Source organism: Bos mutus, chromosome 15 (genome assembly GCF_027580195.1).
Source record: "Bos mutus isolate GX-2022 chromosome 15, NWIPB_WYAK_1.1, whole genome shotgun sequence".
Lineage (NCBI taxonomy): Eukaryota > Metazoa > Chordata > Mammalia > Artiodactyla > Bovidae > Bos > Bos mutus.
Genome location: NC_091631.1, coordinates 1,523,574 through 1,549,737, shown reverse-complemented (window position 1 = coordinate 1,549,737; position 26,164 = coordinate 1,523,574). Strand labels below are relative to the sequence as shown.

Here is a 26,164-nt window from a genome sequence, read left to right as displayed (position 1 = left end):
TCTTGAGAGTCCCTTGGACTGCAAGGAGATCCAACCAGTCCATTGTGAAGGAGATCAGCCCTGGGTGTTCTTTGGAAGGAATGATGCTAAAGCTGAAACTCCAGTACTTTGGCCACCTCATGTGAAGAGGTGACTCATTGGAAAAGACTCTGATGCTGGGAGGGATTGGGGGCAGGAGGAGAAGGGGACGCCAGAGGATGAGATGGCTGAATGGCATCACTGACTCGATGGACATGAGTCTGAGTAAAATCTGGGAGTTGGTGATGGACAGGGAGGCCTGGCATGCTGCGGTTCATGGGGTCGCAAAGAGTCGGACACAACTGAGTGACTAAACTGAACTGAACTGAACTTCTTTATGGTCCAACTGTCACATCCATACATGACTACTGGAAAAACCATAGCTTTGACTAGATGGACCTTTGTTGACAAAAATGATGTCTCTGCTTTTTAATATGCTGTCTAGGTTGGTCATAAGTTTCCTTCCAAGGAGTAAGTGTCTTTTAATTTCATGGTTGCAGTTATACATACATATATATATATATATATATATATATATATATATATATACACACATCTCTTTTTTAAAATTATTTTCCCATATAGGTCATTGCAGAGTGCTGAGTAGAATTCCCTGGGCTGTACAGTAGTTCCTTATTAGTTATCTGTTTTATATATAGTGGTGCATCTATGTCATTCTTCATACTTGTGGAGGCTGAGACGTTCAAGATCAAAGTGCTAGCAGACTCAGGGTCTGGTGAAAGCCTCTTCCTGGTTCGTGGACCACCCTCTCCCTGCGTCCCAGCGTGATAGCAGTGAGAGAGCTGTCTAGTGTCTGCTTTATAAGGGTGCTAACCCCGGTCATCAGAGAAGGAAACAGCAACCCACTCCAGTCTTCTTGCCTGGGGAATCCCATGGACAGAGGAGTCTGGTAGGTTACAGTCCATGGAATCGCAAAAAGTCGGACATGACTGAGCGATTAACACACACACACACACACACACACACACGACCCCATTCATAATGGCTTCACCTAATCGCCCACACAGAACACTCCCACCTCCTAATACCATCACATTGGGGGTGAGATTTCAACATATTAATTTTGGTGGGAACCCAGACTTTCAATCTATAGCTTTTTGCCCCTGGCCTCTGAAAATTTGTGTCCTTCCTACCCACAAAATACATTCATTCCATCCCAGTTCAGTTCAGTTCATTTGCTCAGTCATGTCCAACTCTTTGCAACCCCATGTCGCAGCACGCCAGGCCTCCCTGTCCATCATCAACTCCTGGAGTTCACTCAGACTCACATCCATCGAGTTGGTGATGCCATCCAGCCATCTCATCCTCTGTCGTCCCTTCTCCTCCTGCCCCCAATCCCTCCCAGCATCAGAATCTTTTCCAGTGAGTCAACTCTTCACATGAGGTGGCCAAAGTACTGGAGTTTCAGCTTTAGCATCAGTCCTTCCAAAGAACACCCAGAACTGATCTCCTTTAGAATGGACTGGTTGGATCTCCTTGCAGCCCAAGGGACTCTCTAGAGTCTTCTCCAACACCACAGTTCAAAAGCATCAATTCTTCGGCGCTTAGCTTTCTTCACAGTCCAACTCTCCCATCCCAGTAGTCCTCAAAGTCTTCGCACAATCCAGCACCCACTGTAATTCTTTTTTTAAAGTATTTATTTGTTTATTTGGCTGCTCCGGGTCTTCCTTGGGGCATATGGGATCTAGTTCCCTGACGTGGGATCTGGTTCCCTGACCAGGGATTGAATTCAGGTCCCCTGCTTTGGTAGTACAGTCTTAGCCCCAAGACCGCCAGGGAAGGGCTCCAGCATGCACTTTAAAATCTAGGTCCAAAGTCTTTTAAAATAGCATCTAAACCAGAGCGAGATTAGACTGAAGGTATAGTTCCTCCTGAGGCCACTTCATCTCCAGCTGTGAACCTGTGAAAGCAAACAATTTACGTGGTAGAGTCTCATCAGACACCGAGTCTGCCCACACCTTGGTCTTAAACTCCCCAGCCTCAGGAACTGTGAAAAAAGAATTCCTGTTGTTTTTGCTGTCATTCTGTTAGAGCAGCCTGAGCTGCTAAGATGATGTTACCCTGTGGAAAGTCTCCTTCCCACTCTGGGGCCCCTCCATCCAGTCTCCCCCTCCCCCCTCACCACCGCTGTCCTTACTTTCTTATGCGTCCTTCCAGGGTTCTTTGTGCATTTGCAACAAAGATTCTTCCACTCCTCCCAGCTTCACACAAAGGGTGACGTATCAGCCACATTGTTCTGCACGCTGTATTTTCAATGCACAATATAGTGTGTAGATCTTCCCATGTCCATAGAAAGAGAACTTCCGCATTCGTGCTTAGCTTTGCATAATCATCCCTTGTATAAAGGGGCTATAATTTGTATTCAGCAGTCTCCATGTGATGGGCGTATGGATTGTTTCCAACCTTTTGCTTTAACAAATAATGCCATAATGAATAACCTCTCATGCCTGTGAGTATCTCCATAGAATAGTTTTCTAGAAGTGGAATCTTTTTTGTCAGACGGTATTTGCATGTGTAAGTTGATAGTCCTTGACTTTTGTGGGCGTGTCTTTCTTCTTGTGAGTCTTCTAAAGACAGCCCATAGGAAGAAACTGAACAATTTCCCAGTCAGTAAATACAAATGTGGGGTTTCCCAGGTGGCTTAGTGGTAAAGATTCCACTTGCTAGTGCAGGAGATGTGGGTTTGATTCCTGGTCCAGGAAGATCCCCTGGAGAAGGAAATGGCAACCCACTCCAGTGTTCTTGCCTGGAGAATCCCATGGACAGAGGAGCCTGGCAGGCCACAGTCCACGGGGTCTCAAAGAGTCCGAAACGACTGAGCGACTGAACAACAACAGATACAAATGGGTCCCTTCCTTCATAATTGAAGCTTTTTCTAAATGTTCTAGGGGGCTCCCTGGATTCCTTTATTTACCAAATATTTATTAGTTTACCCTCCTCTCCTCCTTCCTCCTCACCTTCCTCCCTTTTGTCTTTTATTTAACAAATATCTGAGAGTCAATTGTAAGCCAAACTAGGTGCTAGAGGAAGAATGGTGAGTGACACAGACACAATCTTTACTCCTCTGAAGTCCCCATTCTAGTGGGACTGGGAAGAAATAAAACAGGGAAACCTAACAGCCTGCAGAAGAACTGAATAAAAAACACGGTTCTTCTTTGAAGGAGTTAGCAACCAGTCAAGAAGAAATAGGTACACGTCACTGAGCTCTAGAGTAAAAACCGATGGGCACCGTTGATACAAGCCGTGGGAAGCAGGGTGGGAAAGGCACAGGGGGCAAGACAAGGACTTCAGCGTCTGATGGGCCCCGGTTCTGATCCTTGGCTGATGTCCTCCTTCGCAGGGGATTTTGGACCTTGACCGCTAGACTCCCCTGAGCCCTGTTTCTTTATCTGCACAACCATGAAGCCAATATGCAGGGGTTTTGTAAAGATGGGTGATAATGTTTGTGTGTGCATATGAAGGTCCCGGGCACAGGACCAAGGTGCTCAGTACCTGGCTCCCATCATTTTTGAGTATGCTACTTGTCAGGGCAAGGAAGGGGGCCTATGTCTGTCTGTCTGTCTGGGACAGTCAGAGGAGCCTTTCTGGGGCAGGGCCCTTGGTAGTAGAGCAAAGACATGAAGAAATGGAAGAGAAAGTTTTTAGCATTTTATTATTTCTTTGACTTCTTAGTTTATACTGGGATATAGAAAGTGAAAGTGAAAGTTGCTCAGTCCTGTCCAATTCTTTGCGACCCCATGGACTATCCATGGAGTTCTCCAGGCCAGAATGCTGGAGTAGGTGGCCTTTCCCTTCTTCAGGGGATCTTCCCAACCCAGGGATCAAACCTAGGTCTCCCGAATTGCAGGCGAACTCTTTACCAGGTGAGCCACAAGGGAAACCCGTACTGGGAAATAGCAGATGAACAATGCTGTGATAGTTGCTGGTGAACAGCAAAGGGACTCAGCCATACATGTACATGTATCCATTCTCCCCTCCCATCCAGGCTGCCACATAACATTGAACAGAGCTGCATGTGCTGTCCCTTTTAAATACAGCAGTGTGTGCATGTCCATCCCAGACTCCCTAACTAGCCCTTCCCTCCATCCCTCCCCGCTGGCGACCATAAAGGAGAACATTTTTTAGTTGGCAGGCACAGCGGAGTTTCAGAGGAGAGACAGGAGGGCTATAGGAGGCCTGTAAAGAAGTTTAATCTGGGTTGAGTTGCCCGAGTGGTGGAGAGGAGGAGGGAGCAGGCGGTTGGGGGAAGACAGTGACCTGGTCTGGGGAGGCCCTGACCATTGTGGCGGGGACCGCTGACTCTCCTCGGCAGGCTGGGGGCATGGCTGGTCCTTGAAGGTCATTGGGCGGGTGGCTAGGATCATGGGAGGTCACGTGGATTGGGATGATGCTTTAGCAAAGCCAGTCTAGCCAGAGTCGAGATGACCTCACCACCCCATTAGGGGACCACTGCTTCCAGCAGTGACCCCAGGAGGACTCTGGACCAGGGCAATGCCATTGGATGTGAGGACAAATGAGACTTCAGGGGTGACTCTAGGGCTGTTGAGGGCACGATGGGGAAATGAATGGAAATATGGGAATCCCAAGAAACAGCCTGCGGACTTGGTGGAAAGCAGGACAGACTGCAGGGGGCAAAGTTTGGGGTGGGGAAACCACTTGGGAGGATGCAGTGTTTTTCCAGGCTTCAGGACTAGAGGGTAGAGATCCCGCATGAGGGTCCAGAGGTGCCCACCTGCCGCCCCTGTAGGCACCACGGCTCCCCCAAGAAAGCCCAGGCTTGTGTCGAAGGGCATGCATCTGGGCACTGTCCTGACAGGTGGTCCATAGACCTCCCCCGAGAGTCAGTGCCTGTATCCTCCATGCCATGTCCATCCCTGGAGACTCCAAGGGCCACGCGGGCTTGGGCTGTCATGCGAAGTGAGGACCTGTAAGCTCTGCCTTCCCTGCAGGGGACGATTCTTTGGGGGAGAAGCTGTGAGTGGGCCCAGGGCAAGTCGTGACTGCTGAGCTTAGCTGGTGCTAGGCAGGCTTCTGCACTGGCCACATGACAGAGACATCCTGGGCGGGAGAGGGGAGCGGAGCCACAGTCAGAATCGGCACCAGTCATCCAGCCTGGCTTAGAAACAGCCTTGGCTGCGGGAGTGTTGTCAACGTGCTTTCACATGAACATGAAATTCAGAAACTTCCGGTCCTGCATCTCCCAGAAGACACTGCCGCCTCTTTCCGATCCCTGTAATCTCTCCTTCCCTGAGGCCTCATTGGACTCCTGCTGCTCAGTTTGCAAAATCATAGACAGTCTGAACCATGGGATTCATTTTTGTTTTAATCACATAATTTTTAAATTGTTTTGGAACTGTCATGTTAGTAAGGGAAAACGGGAAATCTGTGTTTTTTCTTGCAGTTTGGTTACGACTCATTCGCTCACTCATTCACTTGTTCAGCCGGGAGATAGTTGCTGGTCTCCTGTGTGAGAGCTTGTGCCAGGAGTGGTGTGGAATCATCCATACTCTATTGGCTTTGTCTAGAAGGGATTTTAAAACAGGGTTTCATACCCTCTGAGGAGGGACCAGGCTGCTCAGAAATGATACACAAGCACGTGGGTGTAGAGGAGAAATATGTGTATTGATACTGGGAGGAAATCCCTCATTTTTCATGAGCTTCTCATACAGGCCAGTAGATTGTTCTGAACCCTGATTAGGAAGACTGGCTTTTGGCTAAACTCTGCTTCAGTTTCTTTCTCACCTGGTGGCCTGAGACGGCTTGTTTCACAGGGGTGTTGGGCGGTGACAGTTGAAATCTTAGGAGATTTTTAGTCATGCAGATGCCAAGGCATATCGTTCAATAAGGAAACAGACTGACACCCGTGAGGACCGAGGAGAAAATCCCCAAGAGTCATTCAGATCATTCTGATCTCTTGGCTCTTGGCTCAGAGCTCAGAAGCACGTGGGTCATTCTGAGCAGTTCAGCAGTTCAACAATCCAGAGTACAAGCCAGGAAACCTGGGCTGAGGTTCTGGCAAAGCTGTTAATGCTACAGAAGTCGTTTAACCTCTGGGGCTGCAGTTCTCCTCTTTTGTGAAACAAAAGAGCCGGAAGAGATGCTGACCAAGGTGATATAAACAGCTCCCGGGCTCTGAGAGTGCGCCAGGCTCACCTAACATCACGTCCTACAAAGTGAGCATTGCACGTCTTCCCTCCTTGAGGCCTGGGTCACCGACAGCCTCAGAGATGGCAGCTCCGGCTCACACAGCTGGGAGGCCCCCGCTCTGAGTCCTGACCTGGGTCCAAGGACCCCGGCATGTGTTAAACCACCGCCCCATCGGTCCTTGAGTCTGTTCTCTGTCTAGACCTGATGGCTATTATTATATGGATAATAATATTTGGATCCATCAGTATTTGGATCAATCACAACCCTTATCTGAAACACTTTTAAAAATGCTCTTTGCTTTCTTTTTGCTGCTTTCAGGGGCCGGAACACCCAAATCCTGGGAAAAGCTTCAGCGCCCGTGGCTTCCCTCGACATTGTTACCTCCCGGACAGCGAGAAAGGGAGAAAGGTGAGGGCAGGTGTCGGCGTCCGGGCCCCAGCTCTGCTCCCAGTGGTGCTGAGCAGAACTGGGTCTCTTAGCTCTAGATGCCTGTGTAATCAAGTCACCATAGAGAGACTTCCCTGACGGTCCAGTGTCAAAACTCTGCCTTCCCATGCAAGGGTGCAGGTTCGATTCCTGGTTGGGGAACTAAGATCCCTGACGCCTTGCAGCCAAGTCACCAAAATGAAAACAGAAGCAATATTGTAACAGATTCAATAAAGACTTTACGAATGGTCTGGGTCCAAAAAAAAAAAAAAATGTCCCAAGTCATAGTGGAGTTAGCTAAAGGAGCGAAGAGATATGACTACAATTTTGCTTTTGTAGCATGGTGGGGGCTGGACTTTTGGCTTTTTTCTCTCCTGGATTTTACGGGCAATAATTCATCTATTTTAGGTTCTTCCTCTAGAGCTTTGCTGCTTACTGGCAGGTCCTGGGAAGAGCAGCAGTAGCAACATCTGGGAGCTCGATGTAAATACAGGTCCTTAGAACTACTTCATTTAACCAGATCTCAGGGGGCCTGACAGCACCTGAGCGCTTGTGAAGCACCGCTCTGAGCAGGGATCTTAATCTGTGGCATTTTACTGTTCTCTGTAATGAAGATTTTTGTTGTTATTTAGTTGCTAAGTCATGGCTGACTCTTTGTGACCCCATGGACTGTAGCCCACTAACCTTCCCTGTCCATGGGATTTCCCAGGCAAGAATACTGGAGTGGGTTGCCATTTCCTTCTCCAGGGGATCTTCTCGACCCGGGGATCAAACCCAAGTTGCTGGCATTGGCAGGCAGATTGTTTACCACTGAGCCACCAGGGACTCAGTCAATGAATACTTTGACTTTCCCCAAAAGAACAGAGGGAAAAATCGCTGGGTTTCTGGATTCCTAGTGATTCTGGGGGAGGCTTCAGTGGTCTCATGAACTCGAAAGTTAGAATTACAACTTCATGTTCATTTTTTCTGTGGATAAGCCCAGAAAAATCACTGGGTTTTTTAAAACCTTTCCTGATCTCAAAAGCGAAAAGTACTGTTGATTTATTGGCCAAGAGGTGCGTTTTGGTTAGCTCTCTCTAGGTCATGGCACGTAACAACAGCCTCTAAATCTCGGTGGCTTCCTCCAGCCCGCGTTTATTTCTCATACAGTTTGCGTTTTACTGACTATGACTCAGTGGCTGCTGTGGGTCAGCTTTCAAGGATCCGGTTCTAAAATTCAGGGAGAAAGAGATTTGCTTCGCTGGTCCATTCCCTCCCCATGGAATGGGGCAGAGGACCAAGAGAGAATGCAAGTGGATTCTACAATCCCATCAAAGCTTCCCCCTGAAGCTTGTCACTTCTGCTCATGCTGTTCAGTTGCTAAGCTGTGTCCGACTCTTTTGTGACCCCATGGACTATAGCCCGCCAGCCTCCTCTGTCCATGGGATTTCCCATGCAACAACACTGGAGTGGGTTGCCATTTCCTCCTCCAGGGGATCTTCCCAACCCCGGGACTGAACCCACATCTTCTGCATTGGGAAGCAGATTCTTTACCATCTGCACCACCAGGGAAGCCCGTGCCTTTCATAGGCTCCCGAAAGTCACAAGCAAGCCAGACCAGGAGGCTCCTGAGCAAAGAGCGTGCCTACAGTCTCTCACAGCGGGAGAAGCAGAGAGTCTGGGACAACAAGAGAGTCCACCACGTCATCCCGAAGGGGTGCCCAGTGCAGTGTCCCCAGATGAGTCGTCAGGGCCAGTCCTGGAACCCATTTGCTCAGAACCAACAAGTCTCTACACCCGAGACCTGCAGCCCCAACTGCTGGCTAAATGACCCCACCATCAAGTCCTGTGGTTAAAACGTGAATCCTCTTGCCAAGAGCTGTTTCTCCGCCAGGTCTCCTTCTTTTTGTTAATGACATACACTAAGTCCCCTACATGCGAACCTTCAAGTTGTGAACTTTCGAAGATGTGAGCGTGCGTTCCACCAGCATCAGGCGTGAGTGACATTGCAGCTCACCCCCCGTCTCCTGCTGCTGATGGTCCCTCAGCTCCACCACCTCCCACGTCCTCTCCCTGCTCTAATCAGGGACTCTTTTCGCCTGTCCACTCGATGCCGGCCCCCATGTGCCAGCTGTCGTACTATGATTTCAAGGTGCTGTTCAGTTCAGTTCAGTTCAGTTGCTCCGACTCTTTGCCACCCCTTGGCTGCAGCACTCCAGGCCTCCCTGTCCATCACCAATGCCCAGAGTTCACTCAAACTCATGTCCATTGATTCAGTGATGCCATCCAGCCATCTCGTCCTCTCTGTCATCCCCTTCTCCTTCTGCCCTCAGTCTTTCGCAGCATCGGGGTCTTTTCCAATGAGTCAGCTCTTCGCATCAGGTAGCTGGAGTATTGGAGTTTCAGCTTCAACATCAGTCCTTCCAATGAACATTCAGGACTGATTTCCTTTAGGATGGACTGGTTGGATCTCCTTGCAGTCCAAGGGACTCTCAAGAGTCTTCTCCAACACCACAGTTCAAAAGCATCAATTCTTTGGTATTCATCTTTCTTTATAGTCCAACTCTCACATCCGAGGTACTGTACTGTAAGATTAAAAATGTTTTCCTTATTTTCTGTTTGTTTTTTTATGTAATATTTGTGTGAAAATATTATAAGCTACTATTATGGTATAGTACTGTATTGCTGTCTGTGTAGTTGGGTTGGACTTATGAATGCACTGGACTTAACAGATGTGCTATCATTACTCATATCTCGGGGACTTACCATGCTCTGTATCCCTGGAACCATGCTGGGCGCATGAACATGGCCCTGAGACACACACTCCTCCCTGCACTGCCCTCCGAACCACTTGAATCTTTTCCTAATCCTCCAAACTAGTTATCTGTCACCAGAATAGTGATCCTAAAACACAGTTTCCCACATCAGTCTCCTTTGTTTAACAGAAATAAAGTGAGAGAAGACAACGCAAAACTGTTAGGATGGTTTTCTCAGTTCAGTAGACAAGACCTCCCACAGTTTGGGTCTGAATTGTCCCTTCCCACCCGGTCCTCGCCTTTATCCCCCATGCTTGCTGTTCTCAGACCCTCACCCTGGGTTCCTTTGCAGAGCAAGGTGATAGAGCGTAAGCTTTGAAGCCAGACCAGCCTGGCTTCAAATCCTAGTCCTGCCGTTTACCACATGTGGGAAATGGACATGAAGTTGATTTAAGTCTCGGTCTCCTAATCCCTGAAAGCGTGTGATCATTTCCAGCTCTGTGGACAGGATGTTGTAAGAGTTAAATGAAGAATTCTTTCTTGTGAAGAGTCTGCCTGCAATGCGGGAGACCCAGGTTCAATCCCTGGGTCAGGAGGATCCCCTGGAGGAGGAAACGGCAACCCACTCCAATATTCTTGCCTGGAGAATCCCATGGACAGAGAAGCTTGGGCTACAGTCCAAGGAGTTGCTGAGTAACATACAGCTGAGCAACTAGCACACACAGCATTGATGAAAGGCTTCCTTGGTGGCTCAGTGGTAAAGAATCCACCGGCCAAGGCAGGAGATGTGGGTTTGATCCCTGGGTTGGGACGATTCCCTGGAAAAGGAAATGGCAATCTACTCCAGTGTTCTTGCTTGGGAAATTCCATGGACAGAGGAGCCAGGTGGGCTGCAGTCCATGGGGTCACCAAAGAGTCGGATACAAGTTAACAGCTAAGCAACAATAACAATAAGCATTTTGTGAAATGTCCAGTTTGGTGGCAGCAGTGATCTATGCCTTGGATGATATGTCTTCCCTGCACCTGTACATTCTTCTCTATTAATACACCTCAAATCCTCCCCGCTCTCTGAGACTCAGCTCACAAGCATCCCCTCCATGAAATCTATCCTGACGCCCACTTGTGGGTCAGCAGAGTCATGCCTGAGACCAGAATGTAAAGGCAGGCAGGTCTGAAGTCAGGGCCCGCTCTGGCACTTTTGAGCTGCATGACCCAGACACATCTGTTATCCTCCGAACCTGTTTCCTCTTCCGCAGAGAAGGGATAATGAGTATCCTGTCATAGCCAACTGTTAGGACCATGAGTTGAACCAGAGCCTGGCACTTAGTAAGTAAGCAGTCAGGAAATGGTGGCTCTTAGTTTCAGCATCTTCCAGGCTTTTATTTTTTTTTTTTTTTACTGTTCTGGGTCTTCATGCTGGCTCTTCACCACACAGACTTTTCTCTAGCTGCAGGGCCTTCTCTTACTGCAAAGCATGGGCTCTGGGGTGCAGGAGCTTCAGTTGTCCGGGCACAAGGTCTCAGTAGTTTCAGCTCCTAACGGTCATGGCTCATGAGCTCCGAGGCATGTGAGGTCTTCCCAGCTCCGGAATCAAACCCACATCACCTGCACCGGCAGGCAGATTCTTTCCCACGGAGCCACTGGGAAGCCCCTGCCGATCTGATCACTAAGATTCCTCACCTCCAGTTCACACCATGTTTACAGGCTTTCGGTTTTGAACCCAGTGCATTTTTATCAGGTGCCTTCTTCACACTGGGAAGGGCGTCAGGCGTTTGTCTCCCTCAACCAAGATTGTTTTTCAGTGTAGCTGAATTGAAACATGCTGCATGTCCTCACACCTCTCTGAGCCTCACCCATGACTCAGAGGTAATGACAGCACCTGCCAGACCTGGTGCTAGATTTCCCATCTGAGCCTCACAGCCAAGGGTGGTTGTGAGGATCGGATGAAAAAATAACTATGAAATGGCCTGGAAGAGGTCGAACACTTCTACCATGTCCCTGGAGAAGCACTGCACAGCATTAGCTGTGAGTCAGTTAATGCCACACTCTTGTGCTGGTGGCGGTGGGCACGGCTCAGAAGATCTCAGACTGCTCCTAAGAGCCTCGAATTCCTAGATCCCAGCTTTTAAAATGCTGCTATGATGCCAGTTTCCCAGGTGGTGCTTGCGGTAAAGAACCGACCTGCTAGTGCAGGAGATGTAAGAGATGTGAGTTCCATCCCTGGATAGGGAAGATCCCCCAGGGCAGGAAACGGCAACCCACTCCAGTATTCTTGCCTGGAGAATCCCATGGACAGAGGAGTCTTGTGGCCTACGGTCCATGGGATCACAGAGAGCTGGACGTGACTGAAGTGACTTAGCGTGCGTGATGCTGGGCCCTAACATTAGTTGAGTGTTATGCCAGGCACTGCTGTGAAAGCACTCTGCATGTAGGGCCCCCTAAGACGCTCACAACCTTTGGAGGTAAGCAGTACCACTGAAAGCTCAGAGAGGTCATGTAACTTGTCCAAGGCCAGCCTGTTGGTCCGTGACAGAGTCAAGACTGAACCAGGTCCTTGAGTCCACTTCCAACTCCTGTCCATTCCCTGTGCTTCTTGGAGCACTGTCATGTGGGCAGGGCTGGGACCCCTGGGCGGGGAAAGCGTCCTCCCTGCAGATGATCTTTGACCAGCACAGCCTGTCTGGCGCTGATCTCCCCCGTTTTCTCTCAGGTCCTGAAGCTGCTTCTCGTGGCCTGGGACCGCCGCCTCATCTTTGCCATCGGGACATCCAGCACCACGGGTGAGTCAGACACCGTCATCTGGAATGAAGTCCATCACAAGACAGAGTTCGGCTCTAACCTCACCGGCCACGGCTACCCAGACGCCAACTACCTGGACAACGTGCTGGCCGAGCTGGCCGCCCAGGGCATTTCCGAGGACAGCGCTGCCCAGGAGAAGGACTGAGCGGGGGGGTGGGGCCTCGGGGGGGCAGGGGTGTGGGAGCCACAGGGCAGGAAGTAGGGAGAGTCAGGGTGGAAGTTGGTGCCGTGCCCTCCTGAGCCCCTTGTGCAGTCTCCATCTCCCATCCTTCCGGCCACAGCAGGGAGCCAGAGTGAATAAGGGGGTGTCATTCACAAACCTCATCCAACACACAGGGGCTGTGGGACAGGGTGAGGGCCGCCCTCCATCTGTTCCTGTGGAGTTTCGGTGCTGGGTAGGCAGGGACTCCTCCCCTCACCGCCCCCTACCCCCCAGCAGGGGGCACGGTCAGCACACTTAGGGTACGGGCACCTCTTACCCTGGCCTTGTGAAGCCAGAGGCGCCCGCCTTGGCTGGCTTCTCGCTGCTTCCACTCTGCTTGGAGAGTGGAGTTTCTACTTTTCTCTCATCCCCTGGAGGTGAGGAGCTCTCACTGTGCAAGACTGAGGGGCAGAGGGGTGAACCGCTAAACCACTGCGACATCGGCAACCGATGCCTCGATGTACATCGAGGAAGTGCTTCTCACCAAGAGGGTCTGAGCAGTGAGGGCTTCCAGGAGCATCTCAGCTCCCATCGTGGTCCTGGCTGCTCCCGCCTCCCGCTCACCCCTCTCCCCTGTCCAAAGAGGCATCCGATTCTCTTATGCAGACGGAGGGACTCTGGGATTCCTCTCTGGGGCGCTATGTCTCCCGCCCCTCTCTGATCAGACCAGAGCCTGCGTCCCACTTAGCATCTGAATTAGTCCTCAGGGAGAGGAGCCCAACTCTTCCAACTCATCCCAGACCAGCTCAAAGATTCCTTGTGATTCATCCAGTCACTGTGAGTGGAGCCCAGGCTGGGCTCCGTGCCATCTGTGGATGTGTGTGTGTGTGTGTGTGCATGCGTGTGTGCACAGCACTGGGCCAGGCTCTGCCGCTGGGCCAGGTTGGTGGAGGGTCCCATCGTGATCTCACACTCTGGTTCTGCAAGCTCTCGGACCCCAGTCTGATGGGACTGAAACAGCCAGGCAGCGGTTCGTCAATGTGCCTCACTGTCTGACATCTGTCCCATAGTCAACATGAACCCAGACGGAGACAGAGCTGCGCTTGGGGCGGGGGGAGGTGTAGGGTGTGGGGTGGATGGGCCCTGTATATCTCTCTCAAGGTGGGATCTGAGCTGGTCCACGAGGACCTCAGCAGGTCTCCATGCACGTTGTCTAATGAGCCTGGAGGGGGTGCGGGGACCCTCATCTCCCTCTGCAATGACAGGCTGGCCCAGTGCGTGAGGGAGCCTCCAGCCCTTTCCCAGCAGGGGTGGGACCACCTTGGCGTCCAGTCCAACCTGTGTCAGGGTTGTGACCCAACACCCTGCTGTCCCCTCCCCCACATTCCCCTCGGCTCCCATGAAGTTGGGGGTCAGGGAGGAGAGACGGGATGAAGAAGGCAACCCCAATTCTGCCCCCTTTGAAAGTGGATTCTCTGAACTCCGTGTTTGGGGGAAGTCGCTCTGGATCCTGATTCGAATTTATATACCTCGTGTCTGGGGCTCTGACATATATATATATATATATCTCTATATATATATATATATATATAGAGAGAAGGTTTTCAATGCTGGAAAAATGGAAATGGAAAAGCCTTCAGACGCGGTACTGAAGTTAGAAGCCACAGCCAAACTTTTCCAAGGGTCGGCTCTGAGTGCCCTGCTCTCAGGCCTGCAGGCATTCTGACGGGGGCGGCCAGTGGGTTCGCTCGGGCGCACTGGTGCTGAGCTCGTCCTCCTCTTCCACGTGGCAGAAGACGTGAAAGTGTTAGTTGCCAAGCTGCCCTGGGGATATTAGTTAGCTCCAGCGAAGGGCGCTCTGGCAGGAGGCCTTCCAGCCTCACCCATCGGTCATTTATCTCACCAGCAGACCAGGAGACTGGCCCCCAGCCCACCACACAACGGGGCAGTTTCCTGCCGCAGCCGGGAAGGAAACATCCGAACTCAACGGGAGAGCCCTCCCTTAGCATTTCATGTCAGCCCATGCCCGTTGCCGGACCACCCTGTGCCAGAGAAGGGCCTCATCGTAAGCCCGACTACGCCCCCACCCTCCTTCGGCATCCTTGTCCGGGATCCTCTGGGCTCCTCACCCACAGGAACGCGGAAACAGACCCAGAGTCGGCGGGTAGACAGAGCGGTGTGGCTAGATGTGGGGAAAGAAGGGAGGCTGGTAACTGGCAGAGGGCCGGGTGGAGAGACTGATTTCCCTGGGTCGGCCAGAAGAAGGTGCGGGTGGAGAAGGAGACGCGCCCAGGGCAGAGAGAAGAGGCTGCAGGGGAAAGGCAGGCAGGCGGTGCCCCTTTGAGAGTCGTCTTCACACCTTCCAGCCTCCCCCTCAGGATGCTGATAGTACTGATGGCCTGTGTCTCTTCCCGAGATGCTTGTAGGGGCTACCTCATCTGCTGCTCTTCTAGTGGGACTTTCTGGGCAGAAGGAACCGTTCATGTCCTTTTCTAACACTGTGCCAGGCAAAGGGGATGGGAAGGGCATGCCTCTGCCCTCTCTCTCATGCCAACCTGAAAAGGTACAGCCCTGGGTTGGGCGAGAACCCCCGCCGGCAGAGGTCCTGTGCATCCATCACTCGGACGCAGGAAGTCCTCCCGCCGGAAGCCCTGCTGTGTTCCCTGCCCCGTGCAGGGAATCCCACGCCTGTCCTCTCATTGTCTTAGCACCAGCAGCCTCGTGTCTCCCCTCCTGAGTCTCCGGGGAGGACACGTGGGACTGGAGACAAACCCTGTTAGTGCTCATCCCTTGAAAGGTGGATCGTGTGTGTGTGTGTGTGTGTGTGTGTGTGTGTGTGTGTAGTTGCCTTTGTGTTTCCATACCCCTTTGGGGAAGCCTGGACTTCTTTGTGGTTTCACGCCTGGTCCAAAGTGCTCGTCCTGGTGTTGTGGGCATGAGATGGTTGGGGGGAAGGTCCTGTGTGGTACAAGGAAGGGCCCTGTCCTCTTTTCCTGGTCTGTGGTCCCTGGCATTGATGGTGGGGCGGGGGGCGGGGGGTTGGTGGTTCTGGGGGAGAGCGGGTGACTGTCCTGTTGTAAATCACTGTAACTGGTGTGTTTTGAAGTCCTTGGTGTTGCTCTGTGAGTGGACATCGCCACCTGGTGCTCATGAGGTTTACGTGCGGAACAATAAACGGCAAACAACAACCGCAAAGTGTCCTCAGCCTGCTTTCCGTCCATCCGTGCGCCTACCGGTGAGGACTTGGGGAACCTCGCCAAGTCCGCGAGCAACCGCAAGTCCTTCCACTGAACGGGAGAGTCCCTTTTTCTACTCTTTTTTACATCTTTACCCACACATTTGACCAAGTGACCTACTTTGACTTCTTGTTCCTCCGAAGAAACAGACGACCTGGCAGGGGAAACAAGTGAAGCAGTAGGGGAAAGACCATCTTAAAAACCACGAGCGTTTGCTTCTCAAAGTTCCCTTCACTTGGCCACAATGTCCGGTACATTTCAATAGCTCACAGGCTGTGTTTTTCAGATGTACTCAATTGCTAAGCGGGGTCCAACTCTTTGACCCCAGGGACTGTCGCCCACCAGGCGCCTCTGTCCATGAGATTTCACAGGCAAGAATACTGGAGTGGGTTTCCATTTCCTCCTCCAGTTTTTCAAATCCCGATTCGAATGAGAACACAAAGATAAAATGCAATTGCAAAGGGGCTTTTGTCACCCAAATGTGTCCTTGTTTCTGACGGTCCACGGAGTGTGGTTTTCTTGGAAGTCTGGATCAGTGTTTCCAGACTCCAACCTGAGCTAGCCAGTCAAGAAAGCAGGACTCAGAGAATAGAACCTATGTAACCCCCATCAGGGTTTGGATTTTGTAAAGTGACTTGATGAATGTAAACCTCAGGCTGTCTCATTCTGATTTCCTGTGGATGAATAGAGAACACATTCCTCAAGTACACATTTTAATACATATTTACGTGCAACGTTGTTAGAAGCCTAAGTTGGTGAAGAACTTTTCATTTCAGTGGGCTGTTAGTACATTAAAAGTCTCAGAGTTTAAAGGTATACTTTGTTTATCCGATTCAGTAATCTTCAAGAACTCATAGGGAAGTCAGTATCAGCAGGAAAGTGGTTAGCTTGGCTGAAACATACCCACAAAACCCCCAGAGGTGAGGGAAGGCATTTTAATGCTTAAGAAGCAGGGGTTTAGTACAGAGGTTGTAGAAATCTCTGTCTGGTTGAGAGCACAGCTCCAGTTTTGTGAGTCACTCCTCTGTATTGTAGTGGGAGTGACTGTAGGACCTCCCTCTTGTCTTCCCACAGTCTGGGACAGTTCAAGCTCCCAGAAGAAGGACCTGGTAGAAGCCAAACTTGTGACTGCAGGTGTTAAATGAGGACAGGACAAATTATCCTTCATCCAGGATAACTCACCCATGACATTCGATTTGGTGAAGAAATACATAGCTTTAAAAATACAGTGCAGACTATTAACAGAGTCACCCTAATAATTACAATTAAGTGAAACCATTATTAAAATTAGGCAAAGCATCAAATGCCAGGTGACAATCATGCATCCTATGAGGTGTCCCAGGGGAGTCAGTGTGGGACTGAAATAAACGTGCCACAAATGATGTTGAGTGTCTTTTTTCTTTTCATTTAAGAACATTGATTTGATCACATCAACCTCCTTTCTGCTGGAGAAAAGAAAAGGACAGGGTACATGATTGGGTTTTTTCTATCTTGTCCAGATTTGGGGGATGCAGTGATAATTAGATGTGGATATACTTTGATTTCTTGCATCTTTCTTGTCTTCCACCCCCAGAAAAATTTCAGAATGTGGGGTGTGTGTACGTGTGTGTTGAGGTGGGTGTGTGCACGTGATGGGAGAGTAGAAGGGGGATGGTCATCTATGGAAGAGGGAGGGACCATACCTGGGTAACAGAACGAGAGGGTCACGCTTGATCTAGCCAAGTTCTTTGCCCCACTTAGGACAAGCTGAGAGGACGAAACCAGGCAGCTGGTTCTGGGTAAGAATTCCACTTCCCCATAGTACCAGAATCTTTTCTAGCTTTCACCCTTTCTTCACTCACTGCTGGTCTCCAAACCACCCCTTCCCCCTTGACCTCCTCAGAGAAGTTTAAATGTTAAAATATTCTCTGAGGACCTCACGACACTAGTCTGAAGTCCAAGAGTGGCCTGGTCTCAGTAACTCTTAATTGTGGGGAGCTTGAAAAGAGTAGGCTTGGTCTAGGCACCATCTCCTGGTCCAGAGGATGCTGAGGTGGTCCAGAGGAGACGACGCAGTCATCAGTACCTCAGAAAGAAATGTGATAGCCAAGCAGGACCTGCTGTGTCTTCTGGGGCTCTTCTGGGAGTGTGAAATCCAGACAGCTTTCAAAAAACACAAAATAGTGGGGGGGGGCGGTAATGTTCAAAGACATCCTTAGAGCTCATGAATTGGAAACCATGGCTGACCTCAGATTAAATGCATCCTCAAATCCAAATATGAACATTCTCCCTTGTCCTTCTTGCACACAAGCTTTCAGGTGAAGATAATGGCACACACCGAGAAGAGACAACCGCCTCAAGTTTTAGGCTCCAGGATGACTTTTGCTTAAACAGTCACAATTGCCCTCCAGTCCCTCTCCCAACTTTGTCCATATTTATTTCCTGGCCCAGAGACCTAGAAAGTCACAGTTCCACAAGGACTTCTGTTGCACTTGACACAGCAATACTTAGGAGGGCAGAAGTGGAGAGAAAAAGAAATGAAAGCCATGCTTGAAGGCCTGACTGGGGAGGAGAGAAACGGTGTCCTGGGAGAGCCTAGGCAGGGTTCTGTGCCTGCTCTTGGTCAAGGGCATCTCCATTCACAGCAGCGCCTGCAGCCAAACTCTGCTTCTCATCCTGGAGGGCCTGGTATCCCTTTTTCCTGGACTTCCGGGCACCATAGATGGCCAGGGCAACGACCCCTGCCAGGGCGATGGTCACCCCCAGGGTGAGCCCCGCGGCTGCTCCTCCAGACAGACCCTTGCCGTCTCCATGGACGACTCTCATGGCCCTGCGAAGCTCTAGGGGCTCCCCCAGCCTCCACTGGTGGGTCTGGGGATCTTTAATCCAGGAGCTGGCTGTCTCGCGGTTAGTCACCAGGACAGTGTTGGTGGCCACTTGACTCATGAGGGGTGGTCGGGTGTAAGGAGGGAGCCTGACAGGAGGCAGAGACCCTCCAGTAAAAAGCCCGGCTTTGACACAGTAAGACACTTGGCACCCATCACTGATGAGGGCTAGGTGTTGGCTAAAGCCCCCGGGACACTTTCTTAGAGAAGGTGCCCCCAGATCTTTGGATGTGGCAGAATCCACCAAGGGGTTCCCCGCCGCACAGCTAAAGAACCCACCAAAGGGAATGGAAAATCTATATCCCAACTCATAGTCCAGAGAGGCACATACCTTAAGGTTTTCAAAAAGTTTCAGTTGAAAATAGCCAGCTGGGCACGACTGGGCATTGGTCAGAGGATTTATGCTCTTCCCACTGAAGAGCCCACCAAAAAGGAGCCCAGAGTTTTCAGATACTTGGCCACTGGCTGCGCACCAAAAAGCCCTGAATTCAGCCCTGGCTACTCGAAACACGTCTTCACACACTGTCTTGCAGAAGATGTAGAGGGTACACTTGCGGGAACATTCCAGGTGGTTGTAACCCTCCTCGTGGGTCTGAGTGAGCAGCTGGACTGGGGAGTAGCCAGAGGGGCAGGACACGCTGCCAGTCAGAGGATTCTTCTGCTCCAGGTTCTGGCAGAGTTGGACAGCCTCATTCCCTGAGAACTGGGTGCATTCCTGGTAAACTCCCCCGAAGGAGAAATTGGTCATCTTCCCTTCGCAAGAGCCATCGTCAGTGTTGGCTTGGAAGTTGAAGTTGGGGGAGCTGAGATCTGTGCAGCCGGGGTAGGTGTTGACCACATAATACCTGTGCACGGCAGCTTCCACCGTCTTCGACAGCTTTCTCACCAAGGGTCCCGGCAGGTCAGGCAGTCGTTCGGGGTTGATGAAGAAATACAGAGGCAGGCCAGCTCGGTCCATGGCCACCAGGTGGTTGCTGACGCCCTGCTGCCAGGCCTGGAGGGTGATGCCTGGGTAAAACGGAAGTCCTCCAAAGCTCTGAACTCTGGAGTTAGTTCGGTTTGAGAGGTAGCTCTTGGTGAAGGCGTTCTGCGAGGTGTAGTTCTCCTCAAATTTGAAGTTCACGATGTTCAGGAAGGTGATTCCAGCGGACGCGGTCACAGCACTGCGGCTGCTCTGGCTGTCCTGCAGGAAGGACGACCTGATGTGGTCCTCCTGAATGAGCGCGGCCCCTGCGTCCACGCTGGTGATGACATGGGTACCGTAGTTGAGGACCAGGAGTTCTGCCAAGTAGGTGGCCATCCGGGTCTGGTTGTTCTCCAGTTGCTCTGAGATGTCCATGAGCGCCTTCTTAAACCCCAAGCTTAGCTCTGCATCTGGGTTGATTTTGACGGTGTAGACCAGGTTTCTTACCTGAACCTGGGTAGTTACAGCTTGGTCCTTCACCTGAAGCGTCTTTATCCTCTGGAACTCAAGGGAGAACTTGCCGTTGACTTTGGAAAAAAGAGAGAGCTCCATGTTGATGGAGTTGGAGGTGCTGCTCTGGTAGTTTACCCAGGACTCCAGGATTTTGGAGTTCATCTCCAGGTTGCTCTGCTTCTGGGGAATGGTGAAGATCTCATCCGGGACGATGTACTGCCCGTCTTCCGTGGTCCTGCAGTGGCTGTAAGCCAACTCCATCACCCGTCCCGTGTCCACGTTCCGCAGGTTATCCCAGCCGCCTCCGGGTAAGACGGGCAGAACGGGCAATTTTAAGGCATTCTTGCAATTTTGAAACCCAGGCTCATCGGTCACTCCCCAAGATGTGTCCGTTTCAGCCCATGTTGCCACTGCCCAGATTAGAAAGGCACCCCTGAAGCTGTTCATGGCTCAGACAGCCCCGGCCTGACCCACCGGTCCTAAGCTGTGGCCAGAGGGCTTGGGGCAGACTGAACTGATGGGAAAGAAAGCCGTTGCTGAAACAAAAAGTTTAGCAGTTCTCCTAAAGCCACCAGTTCCTCTTTGGGCTAGTCTAATCTCGAAATGGGGAAATGAGAGTCGATTCGAACTCTAAGGTCCATCAGGACTGAAAACATTGTGTGGCACTAGATAGGAAACCCAGCCCTGTATCCTTAACAGTCAGCTGCCCCCGACCCCCCAGCGCCCAGCTGGTTACTCTGCACAGCAGTGGGCACTCAGAAAAAACACAACCACACACCTTACCGTTACCCCCATGAGAGCGTTCCAGCTTTGAAAGAAAGCTTTGGTTTCATTTTTTATTCACTCTCTTGATGGTTCTGCTTTCCCCTAATGACTCTCTGTTGGGACTTCAATATCACTCTCCTTTTCCTCTGTGTATAGTTGGCAATAACTCGGTACCTGCTCTTATAACTTTAATTTTTTCATTCCATGGTTAAGTGCATGTAACTTAGACAGATGTGTAAAAATGAATGCGGTCTTCACCATTCAGGTTTTTAAAGCAGCAATTCATTTGTTGTGTCGTAAGGAGAAGATAACTTCATGAATTTGCATTTGTGTACTAATGCTAACAGAGAAGGGAGTGGCACCCCACTCCAGTACTCCTGCCTGGAAAATCCCATGGACGGAGGAGCCTGGTGGGCTGCAGTCCATGGGATCGCTAAGAGTCGGACACGACTGAGCGATTTCACTTTCACATTTCACTTTCCTGCATTGGAGAAGGAAACAGCAACCCACTCCAGTGTTCTTGCCTGGAGAATCCCAGGGACGGGGGAGCCTGGTGGGCTGCCATCTATGGGGTCGCACAGAGTCGGACACGACTGAAGCGACTTAGCATCAGCAGCAGCAACTAGTGCTAAGTCTATTAAGCCTCATTATTTAAAGTAGTCTTTTCAGGCCCATAGACCTAAAATCAGGCTTGATTGGAGCCCAGTTCTGTTGGTTCTTTGGGACAACTAGCACATTGAGTGGAAGCCAGGGAATCCAGAGGAGTTAATGGAAATTCCCAATTGCACCCTTATGTCACCCTGATGGCTCCCAGCTGCACCCTTACACCATGAACCAGACGCAGGACTGAGACTGCAAAAGCCATGTTTCAATTCACAGGCCGCCTGTCTGCATTCTGGAAAGACAATTTCAAGGAATTGAATCACCACAGGATTGTCACTGAGGCAGCTGACAGGTGTTTTCAGAAATAATGAGGCCGGTTGCCTAGCTTTACAGGCGGAGCACCACTAGTTGCTATTAAAACCTTGACACAATCTAGAAAAAATGATACAGATGGACCTGTTTGCTTAGAGAACAGACATAGCGAACAAACGCATGGACACCAAAGACGGAAAATGGGGTGGGGTGAACGGGGCTCACATGTGTGTGAGTTAAGTAGATCGCTAATGAGAACCAGCTGAAGAGTCCAGGGGAAAAGAGAAGATACATACAGTCTGTTTGTAGGACACATATCAAGCTAACCTTAGAAATGTGCTCCAATATACATTAGATGAAGACAAATACTGCTTGATTTCACTGATGCGAAGTACCTAGAATAGTCAAATCCACAGTCAGAAAGTACACTGGTAGATGCCAGCGGGGTGGGAGTCAGTGTTTACTGGGGACAGAGCTTCAGTTTAGGAGGGTGAAACATCCCAGAAATGGATGATGGTGAGACTGCACAGCAACGCGAACGCACTCAGTGCCCCTGGACTGCATGGGGAGCTACGGTAAAGTAGTGTGCTTCCAGTCTGTGACTTTCTCCATGGTGGCTCAGATGGCAAAGGATCTGCCTCTGTTGCAGGGGACCTGGCTTCAGTCCTTGCGCTGGGAAGGTCCCTTGGAGAAGGGAGCGGCTAACCCACTCCAGTGCTCTTGCCTAGAGAATTCCATGGACAGAGGACACAGTCCACGTGGGGGCCAAGGGTCAGACATGACCGAGCAACTAACACTTTGCCACAATTTAAAAAAAAAAGCCTGATTTGTGTGGTCATGTGATACTGCAATCCTACTCCTCGGCATATATCTGGAGAAAATTCTAATTCAAATAATACATGCACCCCAATATTCATAGCAGCACTATTTACAATATCCAAGACATGGAAGCAATAAGCGCCCACTGACAGATGAAAGGATAAAGTATACGGATTTTGTGCATGTTCTCAGTCACTCAGTCACGTCCGACTCTTTGCAACTGTGTGGCCTGTGGCCTGTCAGGCTCCCCTATCCGTGGGACTTTTCAGACAAGAATAGTGGACCGACCGGGTGGCCATTTCCTCCTCCAGCAGATCTTCCCAATCCAGGGATCGAACTCACATCTCCTGCGTTGGCAGGTGGATTCTTTACCACTGAGCCACCTGGGAAGCCCATATAGATTTACATGTAATGGAATACCGTGTTTTAGTTGCTAAGTTGTGTCTGACTCTTTGCGACCCCATGGACTGTAGCACCAGGCTCCTCCGTCCATGGAATTCTCCAGGCAAGAACACTGGAGTGGGTTGCCATTTCCTTCTCCATATTTCCTAGTCATAAAAAAATGAAATAATGCCATTTTGCAACAACACTGATGGATCTAGAGATTATAGGAAGTGAAGTAAGTCAGACAGAGAGAGACAAAAATCACATGATTTCACTTATTTGTGTAATCTAAAGAAAATACAAATAAACTTAACAGACTTGTGGTTGGCAAGGGAGAAGGTGGGTGAGGGAGTGATGGATTGGGAGTCTGGAGTTAGCAGATGTGCACTATTATGTATAGGAAGGATAAACAGCAAAGCCCTACTGTACAGCACAGGGAACTAGAGCAGTATACTGTGGTAAATCATAACGGAAAAGATGTGAAAAAGAATACATATATATGTGTCTGAGTCATTTTGCTGTATAGTAGAGATTAACACACCATTGTAAATCAACTACACTTTAATAAAATAAAATTTAAAAAACCTTGGTGGTGTTCTGTAAACCCAGAAATATCACATTCTGGCTCTATTGATGCCTCAGTTATCATGCTCTGGGGAATTCACTTACACTCAAGTTCAGTTCAGTTCAGTTCAGTCGTGTCTGACTCTTTGTGACCCCATGAGTCGCAGCACATCAGGCCTCCCTTTCCATCACCAACTCCCAGAGTCCACCCAAACCCATGTCCATTGAGTCAGTGATGCCATGCAACCATCTCATTCTCTGTCATCCCCTTCTCCTCCAGCCTTCAATCTTTCCCAGCATCAGGGTCTTTTCCACTGAGTCAACTCTTTGCATGAGGTGGCCAAAGTACTGGAGTTTCAGCTTCAACATCAGTCCCTCCAATGAACACCCAGGACTGATCACCTTCAGAATGGACTGGTTGGATCTCCTTGCAGTCCAAGGGACTCTCAAGAGTCTTCTCCAACACCACAGTTCAAAAGCATCAATTCTTTGGCTCTCAGCTTTCTTCACAGTCCAACTCTCACATCCATACATGACCACTGGAAAAGCCATAGCCTTGACTAGATGGACCTTTGTTGGCAAAGTAATGTCTCTACTTTTTAATATGCTGTCTAGGTTGGTCATAACTTTCCTTCCAAGGAGTAAGCATCTTTTAAGGGTTTAGTTTATGAGTCAGTTTCTGGGCTTCCCAGGTGGCTCAGTGGTAAAGAATCTGCCTGCCAGTGCAGGAGACACAGGAGATGTGGGTTCAATCCCTGGGTCACGAAGATCCCCTGGAGGAGGAAATGGCAACCCACTCCAGTATTCTTGCCTGGAAAATTCCATGGACAGGGAAGGTTAGTGGGCTACAGTCCATGGGGTCACAAAGAGTGACTGAGCAAACACACACCTGGTTTCTACTTGGCTAGAGAAGCAAGCCTCTGACCAGGTTATAAATTAATAGCTCAGTAGAGTGATCACAGATTTAGAATTAGAAAAGTTAGAACTGAATGCCCTTGAGTACTTCCAATAAGTTTGCAGAAATATTCATATACTTTTCTTAAAACTATCTCAGGGCTAGTTCATCAGAATCAGAAAACTCACTTATCCTGTTTTGAAGACATGCTGACGATTTCTTATTTTTTCTTTTGGCTGTAGTAGATCCTAATGGAATCTCACTCTTCTTCAATGAGAATACAAGTAAGGTGAATATAGATAACTCTACATTTAGGTGTTCCTATATCTCTAAACACCTAGTCATTGTCATTTACTTTTGGACCACCTTCTTCTTCATTTTTATTACAGCAAGAAGAAAAAATGAAATAGCTAAAAGAGCCCAAAAGAGTGAAATTACATCGCATTCATATGACAAAATATTTTGCAGCCATCATAATTATATTTTCAAACAGTTTTAATAACATAAGAAATTCTTATGCCATAATGTTAAGAGGAAAAGCCATGACAAGCATTCAATATGATCTCAACTATGTACAAATATAATGAGGAATATACACCAACTGACCCATTGACAGTAGTTATATCTAGTAGGTAGGTTTTATGAATTATTTACTTCTTTCCACTCTTCTACATATTTTGAGTTTTCAACAATGAGCATGTTTTTACTCATTTAACAAAACTTTATTGAGAATCTACCAAGTCCCAAACACAAGGATGAGTAATCATTACTTTCGTATTCAGAAAAATAAGCAACAAATATATATTTAAAAACCAAAAGAAACCAAGTAGTTCCGGAATTTCCATACACCTGAGATGATCCAAAGCCTATGACTGTGTTTGCTACGCTCAAGGAAGTTCTCTTTTCAATTCATGGAGAAACAATGAAAGAAGAAGTACAAATTTGGGAATTTCGGCTCAACTGAAATTTGCATGCCACCAGCAGGAATTGCTGCTCATAATGGTCAGGCAGGAGGCGGTGACCTCCAAGAGTCTGACCAGAACATTTCACCGATTTCTTTCTTGCTTTCCTCTGCTCACCAGTGATTTCTTCCACTTTGCTTGTACTGAAAGGCATAAACTCTCCAGAAGGCTGCTCTCAAGGGCTTGTGCCTAATAGCCAAACTTTAGTTTCTAAAAAGAAAAAGGCAACTTTTCTACAAAAGTTGGGCACCTGCTTTGCAGCAGAGTGGTTTCACTTCCTACAAAAAGAGGCAAGAGGGAAGTCCCAGGTCCGCTTTCTTTCTCAGTGTGAGCACGTGCTTTCTGACACCAGCTCACACAGAGCCACACCATGACTCACTGTCTGAGGTTCAGTTCTGTGTGGGCTTGGAGCGGATCCAGGTGTCCCCTATTTCTGCATTTCACCTGCAGTCTGAAATAGAGACAAACATTTAGCTGCATTTGGAGTGACGACCCCCTTTCTTAGTTTTAGCAGAAATCTATGGATGTATCAGGAGTCTGAAATCTGACAGTCAAATAGTCTAAATGGATCAAAGAGCTGTGACTTCTAAAGACTCTGGAATAAACCTGTTTCTGGAAAATCCAGGAGGAATTAGTCACAACCTGACAGTGTTTTCTTTTCTGAGCAGTTGACGGCTAACCTGGGGTTTTCGTCCTTGCTTTGTCAGCTCCTTCTCCTCAGAGACCGTTCTTCCCATCAGGACTGTTTGTGACCTGACCACAGTGGTTTCTTGATTCTTTTTCATCAAACTTAATGCTCTTTTAAGAGTCTAGCTGACCAGGTGAGCCCTTGGAATCACTGCTTCCTTCTTTCTACCCTCCAAGCTAAGATCCAAGCTAAGGATCCAACCAGTCCATCCCAAAGGAGATCAGTCCTGGGTGTTCATTGGAAGGACTGATGATGAAGCTGAAACTCCAATACTTTGGCCACCTCATGTGAAGAACTGACTCATTTGAAAAGACTCTGATGCTGGGAGGGATTGGGGGCAGGAGGAGAAGGGGACGACAGAGGATGA

General features: G+C 49.4%; 2 protein-coding genes across 2 annotated transcripts in view; one reads left to right on the top strand and one right to left on the bottom strand.

Annotated features, from left to right (window-relative positions):
• Positions 1-15,323, top strand: part of DTX4 (deltex E3 ubiquitin ligase 4) — a 43,246-nt gene extending 27,923 nt beyond the window's left edge. Inside the window, 2 exon segments of the mRNA XM_070383273.1 lie at positions 6,505-6,594; positions 12,058-15,323. Of these exon segments, the coding sequence (XP_070239374.1) occupies positions 6,505-6,594; positions 12,058-12,291 (324 nt within the window). The 3' untranslated portion in view covers positions 12,292-15,323.
• Positions 15,324-17,696: 2,373 nt separating this feature from the next.
• On the bottom strand, positions 17,697-20,353 carry LOC102285769 (macrophage-expressed gene 1 protein). The gene has a single exon (XM_005907352.3). The coding sequence runs from the start codon at positions 20,250-20,252 to the stop codon at positions 18,099-18,101; it is 2,154 nt and encodes a 717-aa protein (XP_005907414.1). The 5' UTR covers positions 20,253-20,353; the 3' UTR covers positions 17,697-18,098.
• Positions 20,354-26,164: the final 5,811 nt, after the last annotated feature.